Source organism: Palaemon carinicauda, chromosome 35 (assembly GCF_036898095.1).
Source record: "Palaemon carinicauda isolate YSFRI2023 chromosome 35, ASM3689809v2, whole genome shotgun sequence".
Lineage (NCBI taxonomy): Eukaryota > Metazoa > Arthropoda > Malacostraca > Decapoda > Palaemonidae > Palaemon > Palaemon carinicauda.
In genome coordinates this window covers 49,733,739-49,757,802 of record NC_090759.1, presented here as the reverse complement: position 1 = coordinate 49,757,802, position 24,064 = coordinate 49,733,739, and the positions used below count along the sequence as shown (strand labels likewise).

The window sequence follows — 24,064 nt, the reverse complement described above, 5'->3', positions numbered from 1 at the left end:
ATATCCAAAATACTTTTCCTAACTTCAGTTATAAGTCAACTTGTACCCCCCTCAATTATGAAACCATCTAAAAAAAAAAATAAAAGTAAGAGAAGCAGCAAGTACTAGGCCGATTTTTAAAGTTGCCGAACAATTAAGTTACCGCTATAACGTTCAATGTGACATAGTGCGAGATTGGAGAAAGTAAGGAAAATTGAATCATGATTGATTTTCAATATAAATGAAACTTTTTGAAGCAACAAAGATTTCATTTGTTAGTGAGATAGAGGTAAGGAATGAGAGGTAGTGAAAAGTAGCCCACAGAGAGAGAGAGAGAGAGAGAGAGAGAGAGAGAGAGAGAGAGAGAGAGAGAGAGAGAGAGAGAGAGAGAGAGAAAGTTGTTTTAAATGTAATAAACAAAATAATATGATAGGTTATAACACATTGGTGCTTATGTAATATCAACTGTATAGATACATACATACATACATACATATACCAAAGGCACTTCCCCCAATTTTGGGGGGTAGCTGACATCAACAGGAAACAAAACAAAAAAAGGGGACCTCTACTCTCTACGTTCCTCCAGCCTAGCCAGGGACTCAGCCGAGTTCAGCTGGTACTGCTAGGGTGCCACAGCCCAACCTCCCACATTTCCACCACAGATGAAGCTTCATACTGCTGAGTCCCCTACTGCTGCTACCTCCGCGGTCATCTAAAGCACCGGAGGAAGCAGCAGGGCCTACCGGAACTGCGTCACAATCGCTCGCCATTCATTCCTCTTTCTAACATGCTCTCTTGCCTCTCTCACATCTATCCTCCTGTCACCCAGAGCTTTCTTCCCACCATCCATCCACCCAAACCTTGGCCTTCCTATTGTACTTCTCCCATCAACTCTTGCATTCATCACCTTCTTTAGCAGACAGCCATTTTCCATTCTCTCAACATGGCCAAACCACCTCAACACATTCATATCCACTCTAGCTGCTAACTCATTTCTTACACCCATTCTCACCCTCACCACTTCGTTCCTAACCCTATCTACTCGAGATACACCAGCCATAATCCTCAGACACTTCATCTCAAACACATTCAATTTCTGTCTCTCCATCACTTTCATTCCCCACAACTCCGATCCATACATCACAGTTGGTACAATCACTTTCTCATATAGAACCCTCTTTACATTCATGCCCAACCCTCTATTTTTTACTACTCCCTTAACTTCCCCCAACACTTTGCAACCTTCATTCACTTTTTGACGTACATCTGCTTCCACTCCACCATTTGCTGCAACAAGTTAAGAAATGGTATAAACAATACTTCGTACGCGCATATTCTTGAGACCGACAGCTAGACGTCAGCTGATCTGATCACAGCCAAAAGTAAAACAAAAAGTCAATAATACTCGATTTTTAAAACACACCCGAAATTTAAAAACAAAAGTACACGGTTTCTTAATGTGCAATTAACTATTTAAAGAGTAGCAATTTTCTAGAATAAAATGATGTTTCCCCAAAAAATAGTGGTTTGCTGATGAAATCGGATGCCATATTTAATAAAAAAAAGTCCGCGAAGTCGTGAATCCGCGATGGTCAAACCGCGAAGTAGCGAGGGCTCACTGTAATATATTTTTTACTAAAAATGAGTATTGTATATCATCAATAAAATAAAAACTAATTTACCCAGATAAATCAGTTCATTTTTATACAAGAAAATAGATTATTTCCCAGGAAATATTCATCTTATTAGTGCACTATTTCCTATATACTTGTGACGTCGTAACAGTGAAAAAATGATTGTAAAGTCAAAGTCATAAGTCGTGTAGGTCGTAAGACACACACACACACACATATATATATATATGTATATATATGTATATATATACACATATATATATGTGTGTGTGTGTGTGTGTGTGTGTGTGTGTGGGGTCAGTCTTTAAAACATTGTCACTGTCCCTTGCCTCTGACATTCATGAGTGGCCTTGAAACTCAAAGATCTCTTTTACAGACACTGAGTATATGCTTTGCATGTTGATACAGCGGCCCTAGAGCAGGGAACACAATATTTCTTTGGTGTTTATGTTGTATTGGATTCCTTGTTTTTGTTCTTTGTAGGAAAGTCCCTGGAGACCACATAGCACATTAACTCTCAAAATATTGTAAAGACGCACAATTAATATGAAAAATTAATGACTTTATTAAGACTTAATTTGTATATATACAAAGTATTTTCTGTTTGAAATGGCTGTCTACTATTGAAAGAAAAAGATATTTTTTTCAAAATCAAGCACAGAATTGGTTTGATTTTATTTGCAGAATCTAAGTGCCACATGCTTACAATGCTTTTTCTTCATTTACAAGGTCCAAATTGTCTTGTTAGGAATCTTTATTACAGTATAAGGCTATATGCTAAGCCAAACTATTGAGTTGGATACTTAATTGCCAAATATGAACCAGCTTTCAAGTAAAAATAATTTTCTGCTTTTCTGAAAAGTTTCTAGGTACCAGTTAGTGAAGTGCTGTCTAAGAGGGAGTTTACTGTACTATTATCATTACTAGCTAAGCTACAACCCTAGTTGAGAAAGCAAGATGCTATAAGCAAAAGGGTCAAACAGGGGAAAATAGCCAAGTGAGGAAAGGAAATAAGGAAATAGTTGAACGATATAAGAAATAATGAAGAATTAAAATAAATTTCAAAAAAGTAAAATAAACAAGATGGCATATATAAACTATAAAGGCTCCTGTCAGCCTGTGCCACATAAAACATTTGCTATAAGTTTGAACTTTTGAAGTTCTACCAATTCAACTACCCGATTAGAAAGATCATTCCACAACTGGTCACAACTGGAATAAAACTTAGAATACTGTGTAATATTGAGCCTCATGATGAAGAATGCCTAACAATTAGAATTAACTACATGCATAGTATTATGAACAAAATGGAACTGTCCAGGAAGATATGAACGTAAAAGATGATTAAAATTATGAAAAATCTCATGCAACATGCGTAACGAACTACTTGAATGACAGTGCCAGAGATTAATATTTAGATTGGGAATAACAAATTTAATATTATTATCATTATTACTTGCTAAGCTTCAACCCTAGTTGGAAAAGCAGGATGATAATAGAGCCAAGGGCTCTAGCAGGGAAAATAGCCCCGTGAGGATAGGAAATACAAAAATAAACAAGAGAAGTAATTAACAATTAAAATCTCATCTTTTGTGAACAGAAACATTAAAATAAATATTTCATATATAAACTAAAGAAAAACTTTTAAAAAATCAAGAGGAAGAGATATAAGATAGAAGAATGTGCCTGCATGTACCCTCAAGCAAGAGACAGTGGAAGACCATAGTACAGAGGCCAGAGCCCTACCCAAGAATGCTGTACAGAAATCCCTTGATTGTGGTCGGGAAGTTCGTATGATTGGCCTTGATTTTAGTGCTGCCTTTGACCGTGTTAATCATGAGGCCCTTGTTTTCAAACTGAAACAGTTGGGAGTGGGTGGGTCGTTTCTTAGCATTATTATTGATTTTTTAAGTAATAGATCTCAAAGAGTTGTTGTTGATGGTCACCATAGTGATTATAGGAATGTGATATCCGGTGTTCCACAGGGTAGTGTTCTTGGCCCATTACTTTTTATACTATATACACATGACATGTGGTTTGGCCTAGAAAACAAGCTTGTTGCATATGCAGATGATGCTACTCTCTTTGCATCAATTCCATCCCCTGAATGTAGATCTAGGGTTGGTGAATCCCTTAATAGAGATTTAGCTAGAATTAGTGCATGGTGCAAATTATGGGGTATGAAGTTGAATCCTAACAAAACTCACAGTATGATTGTAAGTAGGTCAAGGACGGTGGTTCCTCAACATCCGGATCTCAGTATTGATAATGTTTCTTTAAATATGTATGACACTCAAAATTTTAGGTGTGATTCTCGACAGTAAATTTACTTTTGAGAAACATACAAGGTCTGTGTCTTCTTCAATTTCACAAAAAATAGGCTTATTGAGAAAGTCTTTTAAGATTTTCGGTGATCAATCTATTCTGAAGAAGTGTTTTAATTCTTTCATTCTACCTTGTTTTGAGTATTGTTCTCCTGTCTGGTCTTCAGCTGCTGATTCTCATCTTAATTTGTTGGACAGAAACTTACGGTCTATTAAATTTCTTATTCCTGATCTAGATATTAATCTCTGGGACTGTCGTTCAATTAGTTCATTATGCATGTTGCATAAGATTTTTCACAACTCTGACCATACTTTACATTCAGATCTCCCTGGACAATTCTATCCTGTTCGTAATGCTAGGCAGGCAGTTAATTCTAATAGCCAGGCCTTCTCCATCACGAGGCTCAATACTACGCAGTACTCTAGAAGTTTTATTCCAGCTGTGACCAAGTTGTGGAATGATCTTCCTAATCGGGTGGTTGAATCAGTAGAACTTCAAAAGTTCAAAGTTGGAGCAAATGCTTTTTTGTTGACCAGGCGGACATAGTGTTTTTATAGTTTATTTATGACATATTTGTTTTTGATGTTGTTGAGTTTATTATATGACATGTCTGTTTTGACGTTGTTTCTTATTTTAGAATGATTTATTGTTAATTTGTTCTCTTCATTTATTTATTTCCTTATTTCCTTTCCTCACTGGGCTATTTTTCCCTGTTGGAGCCCCTGGGCTTATAGCATCTTGCTTTTCCAACTAGGGTTGCAGCTTGGATAGTAATAATAATAATAATAATAATAGAGAACAATGGTTTGATTTTTAAGAGCTTTTCTCCTAGAAGAGCTACTTCCATACCTAAAAGGTCTCCTTTATCCTTACCAAGAAAAAAGTAGCCACTGAACAATTACAATGCAGTAGTTAACGCCTTGAGCAAAGAAGAATAGTTTGGTAATCTCATTGTTGTCAGGTCTATGAGGACAGAAGAGAATATGTAAAGAATAGGCCAGGCTATTCCGAGTATGTGTAAGTAAGTGAAAAATGAGTCGTAACCAGAGAGAAGGATCCAATGTAGCACTGTTTGGCCAGTGAAGACTCAATAACTTTCTCGCGGTGGTATCTCAACAGGTGGCTGGTGCCCTGGCCAACTTACTACCTACAAAATAGACCATAAGTTTCTGTCCAACAAATTAAGAAGAGAATCAGCAGCTGAAGATCAGACAGGACAACAATACTCAAAACAACATAGAATGAAAGAATTAAAACGCTTCTTCATAATATATTGATTAAGTTTCTTAATAAATAAATTTTTTTATACAATTGAAGAAGACAGAGAGCTAATGTGTTTCTCAAAAGTAAATTTGCTGTTGAGAATCACACCTAAAATTTTAGAAGTCATACAGAGTTAAAGAAACATTATCAATGCTAAGATCCGGATGTTGAGAAGCCACTGGCCTTGACCTACTTACAATCATACTTTGAGTTTTGTTAGGATACAGTATAGTCTTGTGATCAAGTCAAAATTATTTAGCAGTCTGGTAATTTTCAAGTAAAAAAAACTACAACTTAAAGGATTAAAAAACTTACCAAAAATCTTATAAATTTCTCCAACAAATAATGTTCCTCTTGTTAGAAAAAAAAATTAAATAAACAAAAGTGAATATCCTATACTTGAAACTGCAGTTGTCTTCTATGAAGCAGCCAATTTACAACTCCCCTAATAACTGAAAGAAAAGAGCCAGATTAAAACTACTTTTAAAATTTGAAGGTATACACAAACTAATTTAACAGAATCCAATCAGTTGCAAGAGTTATTGGGATTACATAATATTACACTCACGACTCAGATGTAACATCCAATCACAAAAAATGAATTATTTTACTGAACACCGCAAGAGGATTCCAATCTCAGTTCAAATATCAATTAGCTTTTGAGAAGATTCCATTATGATCCAGATCCTTTGACTGACGATTTGGTAATTTCCTCAACAAATAGTGCCTAGACCTGAAAACCAATATAAGAATGAGTTAAATTGAAAAAAAAATCTATAACACATTTATTAAAAAAAAAGAACTACAAACAGAAGGTACACAAGAGAAAGAGAACCAAAATAATAAAAAGAATTTTTGTACAAGTACACCTGAACTCGGCACAAAGTTATACAGTTGGCCCTCGATATTCATGGGAGATGAGCAACAGCGACAGATGCAAAAATTGAGATTCTGCGAATACTTGCTGCCCTAGGGTGGGTCAACTTGTAACCTATTAACTCTCTGCCCATTGCCTACTCACGATCAACTAACAAACTAAGTAACCCACTGCACTACGTAAAATATTGTTTATACTTAGTTTCTATCACAGTATAAATATTGTCAATGTATGAACACATTTCAGTAACTGTACATGTACCCTTGAGTACATACATACGTAAAGTGAACACGGGGAAAGGGGTGTCTGGTACTGCTGATAGTCCACTGTATCCACAAAAAGTTTCCCAATCCATAAAATCAAGCAAAATTATACCAAATTCTATAGGCTATAGACCTACCACATATGCAAAACATGTTGCTAACATAAAAAAGCACAGCTGTGATTATCACACTTGTTTTTCATCTTTGATGACATAATTAAGGAATCAAATTAAATGGCACTCATGAAAACGAAGTACCGTAATATACTTAAGAAATGTAAAGTGAAACTCACAAAAACAAAGATTACTTCAATCACGGACCATATCAAAACAAACTGAATGCAGCACTAGAAAACACTAGCGAGTAATCTGGGAACTACAGCTTTACCTATATTTAACTCAATGAAATTGTAAAATAATGTATACATGAAAACTTTATTTGTGGATGAATAGGTAAATAAATTGCATATATCCGTACATAAAACAATTACATTGGACAATGTAAAAAATTAAGAATAATTTCTGTAGTATAAAAAGACTACTGAATCATGAAACCATCTGTGTAATCCCATAAGTTAGGGGATTTGGTTATGCAAAGATGCTATCGTAATTTAACTTTACTTAATGTATACTTAAAAAATCAAAATAAACTAAATAAAACCAATTTTATACCATATCTTCCCTACATACAATGCCCAAAAGGGAAAGCATTGTGTTTGTTTACATTATGATACCAATCACATTGAACGAACAAATGCATTTATACATTCATGTGATAACTAATGATGCCCATAGTTTTTAGTAAACTGTATGAAACTTGTTATTAATTATAAGTTTAAATAAGTTTAGAAAGTATATTAAGAATAGTTCTTATTTATATGTGTACTGTATTTATACTTGTGTGTGCATATCCTTGATAGTGGTAGGTTTACATGTTCTCAGATGTTCTCTAATATGCAGTTTCAAATCTTATTCAAATCATCTCATAATAAATATTGTACAAATGTCATCTTTTATGTTATAGACTGCCATAGTTTACATACAGTTTACTAAAAGCCATCAGTTATCAAAATGGATGTGCAAATGCATTTGTTCATTTGTTGTCTTTTTCCTTTTTCCATCATATGTAGGAAAAATACAGTATATGGAAACAGCTTTATTTTATTTATTTTGAATATCCAAGACTACAGTAAGTAAATCAACATTTGTAGTAACATCATCTTTACATATACACTGTTAAGAATACTACTTGTTATTTATATGTGGGCATATCTTTGGGAGGGGTTGCTTGAAATCAGCTGAGTATGTTTACATGTTCGTAGATAGGGTCGCAAAGAAAAAAAAGTTTATTTCATTTAAATAGAATTATTCCTTGAATAGGCTATTTATAATGAAAATATACCAATAACGAATAGGGTAAAAATTATTTCATTACTTTTATATAAATAAAAATAGATTAAAGACAGAGACGGCTGGCAGAATCTAACCAAAGCCCTTTGTGTCAATAGGCGTAGCAGATGATGAAATAAACCGAAGATCTCAAAAATATTTACTTCTTATGGTGACCTTTGCCAACAGAATGGTACTCTAGTAATTTGAAACTAGTCCAGTATTTCTGAAGACCATAGTAACAGTGTCCATTGCTGAGAAGTTCTACAGTACACACATAACACAAGTCATCGCCACACTCATAAGTAAATAATGTACGGTAACAACAAAATACTGTTGTTCCTCTCTAATAATAACACTTGTTGATATTATAGTGTATATTACTGTAATAGATACACAGCTCTATCCCTACAGTACAGCTTAATTAACTAAGGTAACACTTGTAAGTGTTCACTGTTTTCAGCTGGTCAACTCATACCTTTCAAACTCACCATAAATATAGCCTATATCTATATTACTAATGTAAAGTATGGTATTCCATATACAGTGCTGTATGGTAGGTAATATAACAATAATACTAATATACACTGAATACACTAGCACCATAAAAATTAAAAGAAAAAAGTATAAGTACAACACCACTAACCATTTTGAAGGTAGTAGGTTGGCCAGGGCACCATCCACCCATTGAGATGCTACTGCTAGAGTTATGGGATCTTTGACTGGCTAGACAGTACTACATTGGATCCTTCTCTCTGGTAACAGTTCATTTTCCCTTTGCCTACACATACACCATATAGTCTGGCCTATTCTTTACATATTCTCCTCTGTCCCCATACACCTGAGAACACTGAGATTACCAAACAATTCTTCTCTCAAGGAGTTAACTACTGCACTGTACGTGTTCAGTGGCTACTTTTCTCTTGACAAGGGTAGAAGCGACTCTTTAGCTATGGTAAGCAGCTCTTCTAGGAGAAGGACACTCGAAAATCAAACCATTGTTCTCTAGTCTTGGGTAGTGCCATAGCCTCTGTACCATGGTCTTTCACTGTCTTGGACTAGAGCTTTCTTGCTTGAGGGTACACTCGGGCACACACTAATTTCTCTTCCTCCTGTTTTGTTAAGGATTTCATAGTTTATTTAGGAAATATTAATTTTAATGTTATTGTCCTTAAAATATTCTATTTTTCCTTGTTTCCTTTCCTCACTGAGTTATTTTCCCTGTTGGAACCCCTGGGTTTATAGCATCCTGCTTTCCCAACTAGGGTTGTAGCTTAGCAAATAATAATAATAATAATATATTAGTCAACCATGACGCAACTCTTGAGCTGTTGACTGGTGCGTGGATAGCGTAAAATGCGTGTCACATTTTATACTAAAATCACTATAAACAGACTGGATATGTAGAGATTTTTACAACACTTTTTTATGTGACACAACATGATTCTACACAAAAATGTGAGAGATGCACACGCAAGCAATGATGATGCGAGACAGAGGCAGAGTTGGCGAGAGATGGGGTGCTGTGCTGTGCTGAGAGGGAAGTGGCACAAGGTATGCCGGTTGCAAAGGACTGTGGTCAGTTTGAAATCATTGGGCCATGAACCTATCAAAAAACTGCGAATACAAGATTTTTATTTAATAAGTTATAAGGTTCTCTGTATCGAGAATGATCAAATCTGGGGAACCCCACAAAGTCAGGACTGTTGGCTATCAGAGGATTCAAAGACCACTCGGTCCCAACTATCTGTGTCGCTCTGCTCAGCTTGTCTGCTAGCACATTCCGCTTGCCTGGATTGAAGAGATCTGATAAAATCACCAAGTTGTCTTCTGCTCATCTGAGTATCTCAACTGCCAGATGGCACAGCTGCTGCGAAAAGGTACCGCCCTGTTTGTTCAGATAAGCTACTACCATGCTGGTGTCGCTCATCAACGCAATGAAGTGCCCCGCCAGGACCTGGTGGCAGTGTTTGCGGGACAGAAAGGCTGCCCTCATCTCTAAGAGATTTATGTGCTGGTACTTTTCTGATTCAGACCATTGGCTGGAGATGTAACGGTCCAGCAAGTGGGGCCCCCACCATTCTTTTGATACATCTGAAAAGAAAGACGAGAAGATCGACCCCTTTGTAGAGGTTAGGATCTGCCAGCCACCATCTGAGATGCAACCGTTCCTCTAGCCCTATGTGGACTAGATGACCCCTGGAATCGCTGGACTGATTCCACTGGGATTTCAAACGCCACTTGAGATATCGCATCCAGAGACAACTATTGGGGACCAGTCGGGTCAGAGAAGATAGGTGACCAAGAATGTGAAGCCAGCTCTGCAAGGGGAGCTCTTCCTGTCTGGGGAAGACCTATGCTATCTTCCTTAGTCTCTGAATTCTTTCATCTGATCGGAGAGCAATGCGCCTTAGGGTGTCTTTGCGCATGCCCAGATATACAGTGGAACCCCTACATACGATTGTTCCAACATCCGAAGTAAAATTCGATCAAATTTTCTTCTCGACACCCGAAGTCACACTCCAACATCCGACGTAGACCATACGCGTAGAATTTTCTCAAAGCGTCGGTCGTAATTTCTTGTTTACGCTGGTAGACGGCAGCACGGAGGAACACCATTGGGCGTCGCGTTAGTCAGTTCTCTGTTCTTGTGCGCATCATGTGGTTGTCCTCTGTTCAGTCTGTTATTAGCAGTGCTTATTATCTTCCTTTTCTCACGTTTCATTTTATATTTTACGTATAATCATGGGTCCTAAGAAGCTTAGTTTCGGTACAGGCACTAGTAGTGGTGAGAAAAGGAAGAAGGTAATGCTTTCATTAGAATTGAAGAAAGAAATTATAGAAAAACATGAGCGCGGTGTGCGTGTGAGTGATCAGGCTAAACAATATGGCTGGAATATGTCTACAATCTCGACGATCATCAAGCAGAAGGCAGCCATTAAAGCAGTCAAACCATCGAAGGGCATCACCATTATTTCAAAACATCACAGCCCTACCCTGGAAGAGATGGAACGCCTTTTGTTGATATGGATAAAGGACAGAGATTCTTGGCGATATGATCACTGAAACGATCATTTGTGAGAGGGCCAGCACTATCTATTGTGACTTGAAGGCGGCAGGCTCTGGGAGTGACATGGACGAGAGTTCAACCGATCCTACAATGAAGAAATTCAAGGCATCTTGTGGTTGGTTTGAGAAATTTAAGAGACGGACCGGGATTCACTCAGTTGTTCGGCACGGAGAGGCTTCAAGTTCAGACACCAAGGCTGCTAATGATTTTGTCAAGAAGTTCAAAAAGATCATGGAGGATGAAGGCTACGTAGAGCAGCAAGTTTTCAATTGTGAAGAAATCGGTCTGTTTTGGAAAAAGATGCCTAGTTGAACATACATCACTGCCGAAGAGAAGAAAATGCCTCGACATAAGCCTATGAAGGATCGGTTGACTCTTGCCCTATGTGCCAACGCCAGCGGGGACTGCAAAATAAAACCGTTATTGGTTTATCATTCTGAAAACCCTAGGGCATTTAAGGCACATAGAGTCAATAAGGACAGGCTGCGTGTTTTCTGGCGTACTAATTCTAAGGCTTGGGTCACTGCATTTCTTTGTTGAATGGGTAAACCAAGTTTTTGGCCCTGCTGTCAAGAAGTACCTTCAGGAGAGGAATTTCCCTTTAAAGTGCTTGCTTTGCTTGGATAATGCTCCTGCTCACCACCCAGGACTCGAAGATGTTATCATCGACCAGTTCAAGTTCATCAGAGTGTTGTATCTTCCACCGAACACCACCCCTATCCTCCAGCCCATGGACCAGCAAGTCATCTCTAATTTCAAGAAGCTCTACACCAAGCACTTATTTAAGCAGTGCTTTGATGTCATTCAAAGCACCAACTCAACTTTGCGTGAATTTTGGAGGAGCCATTTCAATATCGTGCACTGCTTGAAGATCATAGATCAGGCTTGGGAGGGAATAACTCGACGGACACTGAATTCAGCTTGGAAGAAGTTTTGGCCTGATGCTGTTTCTCACAGAGATTTTGAAGGCTTTGGCCAAGAGCCTGAACCTGTGCTTGCCGTAGAGGAAGACGTAGAAGAGATTGCATCCCTTGGCAAGTCCATGGGTGTGGAGGTCGATGAGGATGACATCACTGAACTCGTCGAGGAGCATCATGAAGAGCTCACCACCGAGGAACTCAAGGAGCTGCAAGCCATGCAGAATGATGAGTTCTAAGCGCAGTTGAGTCAGTCAGAGGACATCGAGGAGGTAGAGCACATCTTAAGTTTGGCAGAAATAAAAAAGATGTTAGCACATCATCAATGCATGGTTGATTTCATTGATAAATATCACCCCCAGAAACTTCACGTTTGCTATGTAGTTTTGCAATTCGATGATGTCTGCTTAACCCATTTCAGAAAAATTCTGAAAAGCCGTACCAAGCAACTTTCTCTCGACAGTTTCTTTAAAAAATCTACGAAGCGGTCTAGTGATCGTGATGAAGAGATAGAAAGTGAAGCAAAGAAAACTAAGAATGAATTGAGTGAAAGGGATGAAAATTAAAAATCAAAAAGAAAAAAAAAATGTAAAAAAAATCTAAAATACAAAAATAAAAAAAAATAAATAAGCTTAGTTAGGTTAAAGTTCATGTAGTGTAAGTTAGAGTAAGTTATGATACGTTATCGCAGTCTCCATCTCTACCTCCTCGCCGACCGTCCGTCTCCTCCTGCGTAGCAAAGCCTACACCTGCGTTGGCCTGTCTCTTAGGTAAAGTGACAATTAAAACACCTTTTTTACTTATCATTTCTTTATAATTATTTTTTTTACATCTCTCTTATATAATGCAATTGTATTATGTATTGTTATGTGTAATTAAGTGTAGTAATCTATTAAGGAGTTATCACAGGTTTTTGGGCTGTAGAACGAATTATACAAGTTACAGTATATTCTTATAGGAATATTCGCTCCAACATACGATCGTTTTAATATACGAACCAGGTCCCAGAACGAATTAACATCGTATGTAGAGGTTCCACTGATATACAAATTACAGTGTATTCTTATGGGAATATTCACTCCAACATACGATCGTTTTAACATATGAACCAGGTCCCGGAACAAATTAAGATCGTATGTAGAGGTTCCACTACCAGTTCTTGAGAGGGAAGCAGATGAGACTTCGCGAGGTTTACCACGATCCCCAGATCCTGGCAAAACCTTAAAAGCTTGTTTCAGTGGCCGAGAAGGACCGCCTCCGAATCTGCCAGAATCAGCCAGTCATCCAAGTATCTTAGGAGACAGATGCCAACTCTGTGAGTTCAAGATGACACTAGGGTGAACACTCTCGTGAAGACCTGGGGTGCTGTGGAAAGACAGATACACAGTACCCTGAACTACTAATGCTTCTGGTTAAGCATGAATCTTAGATATTTCCTGGAAGACGGATGGATTGGGATCTGGAAGTATAAGTCCTTATGATCTAGAGTGCACATAAAGTCCTGCAGTCTTATCGTTTATCTGACAGTGTCAGCCGTTGCCATTCTGAACGGAGTCTGTTCGACAAACCTGTTCAGTCAAGAGGTCGATATTATTATTATTATTATTATTATTATTATTACTAGCCAAGCTACAACCCTAGTTGGAAAAGCAAGATGCTATAAGCCAAAGGGCTCCAACAGGGAAAAAAAGCCTGCTGAGGAAAGGGAATAAGGAAATGAATAAATAATGAGAACAAATTAACAATAAGTCATTCTAAAAGGAGTAACAACGTCAAAACAGTTATGTCATATATACTGTAAACTCTAAATAGACTTATGTCAGCATGTTCAACATAAAAACATTTGCTGCAACTTTGAACTTTTGAAGTTCTACTGATTCGACTACCCGATTACGAAGATCATTCCACAACTTGGTCACAGCTGGAATAAAACTTCTAGAATACTGTGTAGTATTGAGCCTCATGATGGAGAAGGCCTGGCTATTAGAATTAACTGCCTGCCTAGTATTACGAACAGGATGGAATTGTCCGGGAAGATCTAAATGTAAAGGATGGTCAGAATTATGAAAAATCTTATACAACATGCATAATGAACTAATTGAACAACGGTGCCAAAGATTAATATCTAGATCAGGAATAAGAAATTTATTAGACTGTAAGTTTGTGTCCAACAAATCAAGATGAGAATCAGCAGCTGAAGACCAGACAAGAACAATACTCAAAACAAGGTAGAATGAAAGAATTAAAACACTTCTTCGGAATAGATTGATTACCGAAAATATTAAAAGACTCTCAATAAGCTAATTTTTTATGCAATTGAAGAAGACACAGACCTAATGTGTTATTCAAAAGTAAATTTGCTAACGAGAATCAAAACTAAAATGTTAAAAGTAATACAAAGTTGAAGAAACATTATCAATACTGAGATCTAGATGGTGAGGAGCCACTGTCCTTGCCTTACTTACAATCATAATTGGAGTTTTGTTAGGATTCAACTTCATACCCCATAATTTGCACCATGCACTAATTTTAGCTAAATCTCTATTAAGGGATTCACAAACCCCAGATCTACATTCAGGGGATGGAAATGATGCAGAGAGAGTAGCATCATCTGCATATGCAACAAGTCATGTAAATAGTATGAAAAGTAATGGGCCAAGAACACTATCCTGTGGAACACCAGATATCACATTCCTAAACTCACTATAGTGCCCATCAACAAAAACTCTTTGAGATCTGCTACTTAAAAAATCAATAATAATGCTAAGAAATGACCCACCCACTCCCAACTGTTTGAGTTAGAGAAAAAGGGCCTCATATGAACATGGTTAAAGGCTGCACTAAAATCAAGGCCAATCATACGAACTTCCTGACCACAATCAAGGGATTTCTGTACAGCATTGGAAATTGTAAAAAGGGCATCACATGCTCCAAGGCCTTTACGAAAACCAAATCGCAAACTAGGGAATAGATGATTACCTTCAGCAAACCCATTAAGACGTTTTGCCAAAAGACGTTCAAAAACTTTAGATAATATGGGAGTTATGGAAATTGGGCGGTACTCAGTTGGACTTGAGCTGCCACAAACACATTTACATAGAGGAGTACCATTACCAATTCTCCAACAAGTGTTAAAAGCTCCTCTTTCTTGCTAACTTGCACAAAACTGGTCTCTAGCCTCAAGTCGCCTTTCTCACAAGAAAGAGTAGACTGCAAAAGCCTAGGGATCCATCGAGAACCTCTTGGAGAGCACCCTTCTCCAACATACCCTGAACTTCTGCCCTAAGGGCACACTCCTATGCAGATCCCTTTGCACAGGAGTTGGATGGAACTGGCACTTCGAGTCAGTGGAGGGAGATAGAGAGTGAACGGGATGTCATACCCTGAACGAATCACCTCAACCGTCCAAGGCTCGGCCCCATGGTGAGGCCACCTCTGCCAGCGGCTTTGTAGGCATCCCATCACGTGGACAAATGGGAGGACTGCCTATCCTAGAGGGAATGACCTCGGTTGGATCCCTTCTTTCCCTTTCCTCCACGAAAGGACTTTTTACCATGAAAGGCTTGCTTGGACCCCATTGGACCCTATTGATTTGAATCTCTAGCCTTTTTTGTTTGTGGTTTGCTGTGGTTTCCGTTGTGGCTGAGAGGGGTAAGGTCTGGGTGGCTGGACCTTTTTGATGAGGGAGTCCTGGCTGGACTTCCTCCACCTCTCTGCCACCCGCTCGACATCCTCGGGGTTGAACAGGCTATTACCTTTGAAAGGTGCATTCCTCAGTCTTGCCACTTCAGTCTGAGGGAGATGTCTATAGAATCTACCTATGACGGCATCTCTCCTCTTCAGGATGGTGTTGGCCCAAAGGTTCACTACCTGATGGGAGAGAAACTTGATGGCCTGAGTACCAGACGATAGGAATATCTCCATAGACTTCCTGGAGGACTCCCAGGACAGATCCTTAGATCGAATCAGTTGTCCTAAAGACCCCAACCAGAAGTCGAGCCACGAAGTCGCCTGCATGGCGTACTTCACCACTTTCTCCTGGTTGAGGATCTCAGAGGCCAAAAACGAGACTGGAGATCCTGTAAGCTTCTTGAAGGGCGTAGCCCTTGAGAGTGCCTCTACGGAGTGATCAAGAGGCAGGGTAGAGAGAGACTCATCGAGGATCTCGTAGTACCTCCTCTGAAACAAATACGAAGGAGGATGGAGCTTGGAGGATGAGTTGGAGTGGAGCGAGGAGGTGAACCCAGTAGTCTGGGACACTGCCTTTTGTTTGGCACTCCCAACCCCTTTGACCAGGGCAAAGCTGCACTGGCCCTCAGGGGTTTCCGAGTACCATAAAACTGGTCAAGGAAACTTTCCATCTAGAGGAGCTACCGATGGATCTGGTAGCCCAATGATAGATCGGATGCAGGATAAGACCTGCCAGACGGCATGCTCAGACTCCTTCCCCTGCTCGGAGGTAGGCGTTCCTCCGTCAGCGAGGGCCTAGAAGGCTCCATGGGTCTACGAGCAGGATGGTAATCCGCCTCCGGAGGAAGCACGTCATGCCCAGTCACAGGTTGTACCTTCTGAGGCCCTATCTCGACTGGGGAGGGACAAAAGGAGTCTCTAAAGCATGTTACCCTGTCTTCCTTGGGAGGCGAAGGCCGGATCCTCTTCCTCTTCTCCTTAGGTCTGGCCTGTGGCGTCTTGAACTGCAAGGGGCTACCTTGGAGTTCTTGCACACTTCCCGAGGTCTCTTGCGAGGGGAGAAAAGTTTCTCAGTACCAGAACGACCCGCAGGGACGGAATCCTCCGAACTCCTCCTAGGGTCGGCAGGAGGGGAAGCCCCAGGGACGAGAGGTGGCAGCAAAGGAATAATTGGAATGCCTCCTAAGGACTGGGAGTGGGGAATGACTCCTGTCACGGCCTGATACATTACATCGAATGCTCGAAGCCATAGGGGGTCATGGGCTCCCGAAGAACTGAGAGGGGGTCCCGTTAACTAGTGGATGGGGGTAGTTATCCCTCACTAAAATTGTCTTGGCTAGTTTTCAGTGTTTCCGAAAAGTAATACCCCTAGGAATAGTGAAGGGTTTGTATTTGCGTTGGGACAAATTTCCAATATAAACTACTGTATATAGATTTTAACAAAACAAGAGGAAGAGAAATTAGATAGAATACAATGCCCAAGTGTACCCTTAAGCAAGAGAACTCTAACCCATGACAGTGGAAGACCATAGTACAGAAGTTATGGCACTAGATTTTGGTTATATAAAGATGATGTTATTACAAATGCTTTACTCAGTGTATCCTTATAAATTAAAAATAAACGAAATAAAGCAAATTCTTATAAAGTTTTTCCTACATGCGACACCCAAAAGGGAGTCCAATGTTTTGTTTGCTTTTCATGGCCAATCATGATGAACGAACACATTTACACTAAAATATGTATAAAAAGACAAAAAATCTGCCAACTCGAGCAAAGGAGCTTATGTCAATGTTGCTCCACATTGACTTTGACTGAAGAATCTATCCGCCATGTGAAGCATATTGTTGTTAGGCACTGGTCCCACTACTTTACTAGAGACATAAGTGTCTTGGAAGGAAAGAAAGCACGAAAATTTCTAAATTTTAAGGAATAAAAATGGCATTCAAAGCTTCTTATTGAAGATGAAAACAATAAGAGCATCAGGGGATGTTCATAGAAATAATAGCAGTGCATACCACCACTGTACAAAATAAAATTTCCCATAAAAGGGCCACCTTCCCTTATATACATGGAAAAGAGGTAGACAGGTGAAAAATAGAATGGGGAAAACTGGAATTAGTTGTATGAGCACCTAGTTTAGTACATAAATCCAAAGATAAAAACCAGGTGGCACTTAATTCAGGCCTGCTTCATGAAATTAAAATTGAAAAAATTATTCAACTTGCATATCTCTTTGCATATAAATGAATTGAGTTAGCACATTTCTTGTCCTACATTTAAATTATTGTCAAAACTTTCCTTATAAAGCTGGATCTCTTCAATAATCTTGCAAAAATATATCTGATTTCTATGAACTGTAAGCCTATCAAGTCTATCAAGTGAAACTTCCGGATACTGAACGCAAAAAATAATACACAACCGACATAAATAAGAGCAAGAAAGAATATAAAAAATGTCTGTAGGATTTTCTTTCCCTAAACAGCAGATTGACTAATTAATCAGGGCTTAAGTAGCATTGTTATCTATGCTGCAGAGGCCTTGGCACTTATACAAAGGGTGTACAATAGGCAGTTTTGAAGTGATGTAACTATTGTATATTTCTATACTGTATAAAGGGCAAAATTCTAAGACTGGTTTTGGATGAAAAAAGTCGGGGTTCGCCGCCCATTACTCGAGAGATAATTTTGGAATTGTGAAAATATTTATTTTCTCGACCTCTGTTGTGTTGTTGTTAGGTTATTCTAATTACATATTGTTCATTAATATGCTAGTAGTTTGGAAGGATTGCCTTAAAACCATATAATATACTCATTTTAATTACATTATATAGTTTTATATTCAAGTAAAGTAAGAAGATTCACCAATAATTTCATCTATTCATAGTACTTGGGCTCTGTATAAACTTGGTAGGCTAGCCTATTTGTTCGAAACCTAGAATTTTCCATATTTGTAACTAATTTTTCTACTTACATAGTAGTTAGGAAAGATTGACTTAAGAGCATACGTATATGCTCATTACTGTATAATCATATACTCTAGTTATGTTTATGTAAAATAAAAATAAGAATTAATTCTATATTACAATACTTCCGTTGCCAAAAACACTTGTTTCGGACAACTAGGATTGTTTACATTATTTGCCAAGAGATGGCAGTAGATAGTGGTTGTCTGAAAACTCAAACTTTTCAGGTTACCGGTACCTATACTATGAGTATACAGGAAAACAATGATGCAAACAAGTTAAAAAAAAATAGGAACAATACTTTATTTTAAAAACTTTAAATTAAAAACCATCTGAATCAACAATGTCCTTTGAAATATTAGTCTCAAAAAATTCAAGAGGACAGCATTGTAGTGGGGATCATCTATCGTTGCTTTCATTTGCACTACTGGCACTGTTATCCTCGAATAGTACATTGTTCTCCGTCCCATTTAAAGTTGGAAATGGTTTTGCTAAATAGTTATAAAATCTAAAATGAATTAAATAAAGACGATTCTATATCATGCTTTTGCAAAACATGCCACCTTAAACCGCAACAACTGCTTTGTTCATAATGAACAAACAAAAGCATTTACACATCGGTGTATAGGTTAGCTTTTGCAGCAACAGATATCTTACCAAGTATTGGTTATGTGATAATAATGTTGTTATAAATGTTGTTTTACTTACTTTATCCTTAGAAATTCAAAATAAATGAAATAAGAGTGGTTTTGTGTTGTGTTTTTCTTAAAAATGCCACCTAAACCAGAAATTTTTTTTTAAATTTTTCCTAGATGATCGGAGATAATAAATGAATGCATTCACAAATGCAAGTGATATCTAATAATACTGGGTGCTTTTAGTAAAGATGTTATAAATAAAGAATATAAATGCGGTAAAGTATCTATAATACAATTGCAGCAACATTAGGCTGGCCGGCCTTGAAATTGTCGTTGGCCCATTACATGGAGTATATGATAAAAATGCTTTTTAAGGAAATTTTGGGTTTCGCCCTTTACACAGGAATATACACTACATAATGCAACGATAATGTAAGGTACATAATGCAGAGATTTTTGACTGATGATGTTAAGATGCTGGAAAATGCACCAAAACTCCCCAGACTGTGATGGTTTGAACATCTCATAAGAGATAAACACGCAATTAAATAGTAGCTGACAAAAAAAAAACCTATAAAAAGGCCTAGATAAAAAATGTATAGATGAAGACCAGAACCAGATGGAAATTCATGGAAATAAAAAGTGTATAAAGTAAAGGAGTTGAGAAGGCTCACTACCAATCTAACACTGAAAATAAATAATCCAACATTATGAAAAAATAGTAACCCTCTCAAAAAAAATAATTTTAATTACTAAAAACACCCTTCATTAGAATGTATCAATTTATTCAACAGTATGGCCTTGCAGCTCAGACAGATATGTAGAGTACAAAACTTTCTTTCAATAAAAACAAATGGTACTAGATATAAGGGCACAGTAGGTATAAGGTATTGAGGCCATGTTTCCCTGGGAGAAGAACTTATAACTCTAGATTTATCTACTGCCTTTTAGATTCTTTGATTAATGTTACAATTGTTCACCAAGGCCTAAAGGAACTAATTGACTTTTCTATACATACCAATCTGTATTAACGTATGTGTGATTTTTCTTTGCAATTCTTGACAGTGACTTGCGTCGCCTCTTTCCATACACATTTGTTATTTTTCCCATTTTTGGAGTAATGTTGCCCATCTGTAAAACAAAATATATTCTTTATAAATAACACATCTACCATGCTAAAACATTCAACTAACCCTTTTAAGGAAATCACATAAAAACTCAAATCTTAAGAAAAAATAAATCTTGCCGTGAGTCATCGTGTTTGCAGTTATAAGGGTTACAAATGTGATCAGAGATATGATATTGAGGAAATGTCCAAAGATATCTATGAAATGGAAGTAGCGTAAATGTTGTAGGAATTCAGAAATTTATGAAAAATTAAGGGGTAGATTTATATGGATTGAGACATTATCAGGTTATTTATAGTATGGAAATAAGGGATTTTGACGAAGGAAAAATCTATTTCTGGGGAGAGGCCTGTGACTTCTGTTTTGGAAGGTTTATATCAGAAAAGTGTAAAGAAGGACCCTTTTCACCGTGCGTCACAGGTCGACCCAGAAAATTTGTTTTGATTCTATATGTGTAATGGAATTCAACCCAACAGAGCTTTCAACAATTTGCATGACTGGTGTTTTGGGTGGGAGTCAGAGGGGGAGTAATGACAAAGCTATGTCTTCAAATAATGATTTCTGTGTGATTTGAACACATATGCCAACATAGAAATAAAATAAAATAGCCCTTTTAGCATCATAAATAAAGACTAGAATCACAAGTGTTTCAGTTGGTGGTGGGGCGAGATGTGAATAAACCAACGTCTCTAATCTATGGGGTGTCAGGGGGCTTTGAGTAATGAAGGGATTTTGACGAAGGAAAAATCTATTTCTGGGGAGAGACCTGTGACGCCCGGTGAAAAAGTCCTTTGTACTTTTTCTGATATAAATCTTCCAAATATACCAGAGAAAATTAAAAGCATGGAATGCAGAGGTTACAACCCTCACGCGAGCACCTTGTTGGTGTCGTATATCTAACAAGGGTGTTTGTAAAACACTATTCACAGGCTGTCATCCATTTAGATAATCCCTTCATCAAAAGGGGGAGGGCCGTGACAGGCCCTAGAGAATACAGTTGGGTTACCCTACCGACACCCACCCCTCGCGCTCACCAGGTCATCCTTCTGTTTTTGGACTTGCGAGTGAATGCTGCCACTGGGTAAAGAAAGTGGTGTGATTCTACATAGTATCATAAAACACACTAAAATAGCTCTCACAAAATCAGGAATAAAGGGTAAAATTGCAGTTTTCTTTGGTTGGCTGAAGAAAGGAGGGGCTAATATCAGCTAGGGGAGGAACTTTTTTGTGAAATATCCTAGGTGTGATTTATGAACATGTGCTGTACTCTTTTGTAGGATATACAAGTCATTTCAACTTCAATTTGGTTTAAATTTGTATATGATGTATCAAGTGCGTCAATGTGAGTAGTCCTGGCATGTTTTGAAGTTCAGCAGATGTATCATAGTGAAAGGGTTAAAAAGCAGAGAAATTCTCAAGAGTCCAATAAAATGTAAAAAAAAAGTTCATCCAAAAACATTACAATAGCAAAAATATGTTACATTAGTTATAAGTGTTATACTCACTGGACCTGGGAACTTCTTGAGAGGTGTGCATATTAAAAAACCAAGAGTCAATTTTTAAACCCTTGTTAAAATTACTTTGTCCTTCTTTCTTTTTGTTCTGAAGATTCTCATATAGAAACAATTGGCTTAATTTGTTTTAATTTAATACTGTCACATTCATTATCCCACTGACTCAGTTGTCTTTTTATTATGAAATACTTTAAGAGGGTTATTTTGTTGCTTTGTGGGCATGGGAAATGCTATCCTTTGCCAAAAATTTTGATCATTGAGACAAAATGAGCGTCAGCTGATTAAGCCCATATAAGCCATGTGCGTGAAGAATTGTGTTAGCCTACGATTGTGTAAGTGTATGAGAAGCGCAGAGAGAGGGAAGATGCACACGCAAGAGCGGAGTCAATATGTTTGCAGAATAAAAGAAAAAAATAGAAAAGACAAAGTAAGAAATTACTTCATGTCTGACAATGTCAAAATTTTGTGATATAATTCTGTGGAAAATTAGGTAAGAATTAGTTTTTTAGCCGATGGTTAGGATTTCGGTGATATTCTTGTCTTGAATAGTTACAGAATCGATTATTGCTACCTATTCTTGGGGGAATTAGGCTCGTGCTGAATGCGTTTCTTTAGTTAACCATGGAAATTGAAGTATGTATGCATTTAAATTATTCATTATTTCGGCCATTGTGAGTAAAACAGATAGAATAGTTTGTCCCTTAAATACCTTAGGGAAGTAAAAGTTTTTTCTTTTTTGGAAATTGGTTAGTTTAGTTATTGAACAGGTTATGAAAAATGTGTTATACTGTGAATAAAGTTCAACGTAATTTGTGCACAGTTTAGCTGTAGCGAAATTTTATGCTGTTCAGTTTTAACATGAATTGACGTTTTCCACCTTGGCGTATTTTTTGTTGTTTGAGTTTTAATGTAGATCTGATTGGAATCATTTTCCTAACCCTTAATTGCACTTTAGTTTCAATTTCAAATTAAGTTCTTTCTGATGGGTTGCTTGTTTGCAAAATGTAGGGCAAATTTGGATGAATAAATGTCCTGGAATGATTGTTGTTTATTTTCCAGTTTGAGTTCAGCCTAGTTTGAGTACGAGCTAAAGACATAAGACAACACAAAATAAAAGTATGAGAGTATTGCAAAAGGTAATATGTGTGAAGTGCATGTTTCTGTTGTGAAACTTGAGCCAGAAAGCGTGTTTGCAGTCGCCGAAACAAACGATGTGTCAGCAGTTTACCCAGTTAGGAATTCGAACGATTGGGCACAGAGAGAGAGAGAGAGAGAGAGAGAGAGAGAGAGAGAGAGAGAGAGAGAGAGAGAGAGATCTGATTCCGTGGGTTGCGAAGAGCATATACTTTATCGTGATAAATAGTCTTTTCATATGTATTGCACAGTAAATAAAATTTATTCACTGTATACTTTACCAAGCAGTACATTGCAGTACTAATTTATAAACAAATATTTCAGCATTGTACACTATCATAACAGAAAGCTTAAAAAGTCTGTTACAGTTCAGTAATTTATTGTTAACTTTACTTAATATTAACAGTTAAACATACTGTACTATATATTTGACTGCAGTGTGTGTTGTGTAATATATAAGTAATAGAGAGTTGCTCGCCTCGACTCAACTGATTGGCTTATTCGTCAGTGTCGTGACAAGCCAAAACAATAAAAATGGTGCCTCCTTCAGTCCAGCAAATATAATAATGATCTGGATTTTATCCAACACTATTAAAAAAATTCATGAAGTAGATAGATATAGTCGAGTTTCTAGCATAGAATTCATTAACAAAACTTTAAAATAACCTTCTGTAGGCCAAATCTATTTAAAGCATAATGTAAACAAACAAAGTAGTATCTACACAGACGTAGTTCGTGTGCACGGCCATTTGTACGTTTCTATTTTGATAATAACATACTTACAGTATTATATACAATAGTGTAAGGTGATAAATTTAGTCAAACATCATTTGTAATCACATAATATTGATTTTATATGAAAGAGTATTATTCGTTGACACACACACACACACACACACACACACACACTCAACTCTCACTCTCACTCTCTCTCTCTCTGAGAATGGGCTGAGATAAATAGGATGGTATTTATCAATAAATTATGGAAACAGAAAAGGAATGGTATATGCATACAAGGGACCTAATAATGAGACAATCACAGACAAGGAAGCAATTAAAGACCTTTGTGTAATGTTAAATAGTAATATGTTATGCAACGACCAAATAGCAACACTGTTGGCTAAATGTAAAGCAAAAATGGGAATGTTATTCAGACACTTTAAAACAAGAAAAGCTGAACAAACTTATGTGCGTAGTACACTCGAGTACTGCAATGTGATATGGTACCCACACTACCAAAAGGATATTGCGCAAATAGAGAGTGTACAAAGGTCCTATA

The 24,064-nt window shown here is 37.5% G+C and overlaps 1 protein-coding gene across 4 annotated transcripts in view; it reads right to left on the bottom strand.

Annotated features, from left to right (window-relative positions):
- LOC137627725 (uncharacterized) overlaps positions 1 to 24,064 on the bottom strand; it is a 245,881-nt gene that overhangs the window by 46,758 nt on the left and 175,059 nt on the right. For 2 of the 4 annotated variants that reach the window (XM_068358992.1, XM_068358994.1), the window contains exons 12-14: positions 20,029 to 20,141; positions 5,773 to 5,937; positions 5,520 to 5,656 (exon numbers count right to left, since the gene is read on the bottom strand). In XM_068358992.1, the coding sequence (XP_068215093.1) occupies positions 5,853 to 5,937; positions 20,029 to 20,141 (198 nt within the window). In that variant the 3' untranslated portion in view covers positions 5,520 to 5,656; positions 5,773 to 5,852. The remainder of the gene's footprint in view (positions 1 to 5,519; positions 5,657 to 5,772; positions 5,938 to 20,028; positions 20,142 to 24,064) is intronic. The other 2 variants (XM_068358993.1, XM_068358995.1) reach the window with 2 other exon arrangements.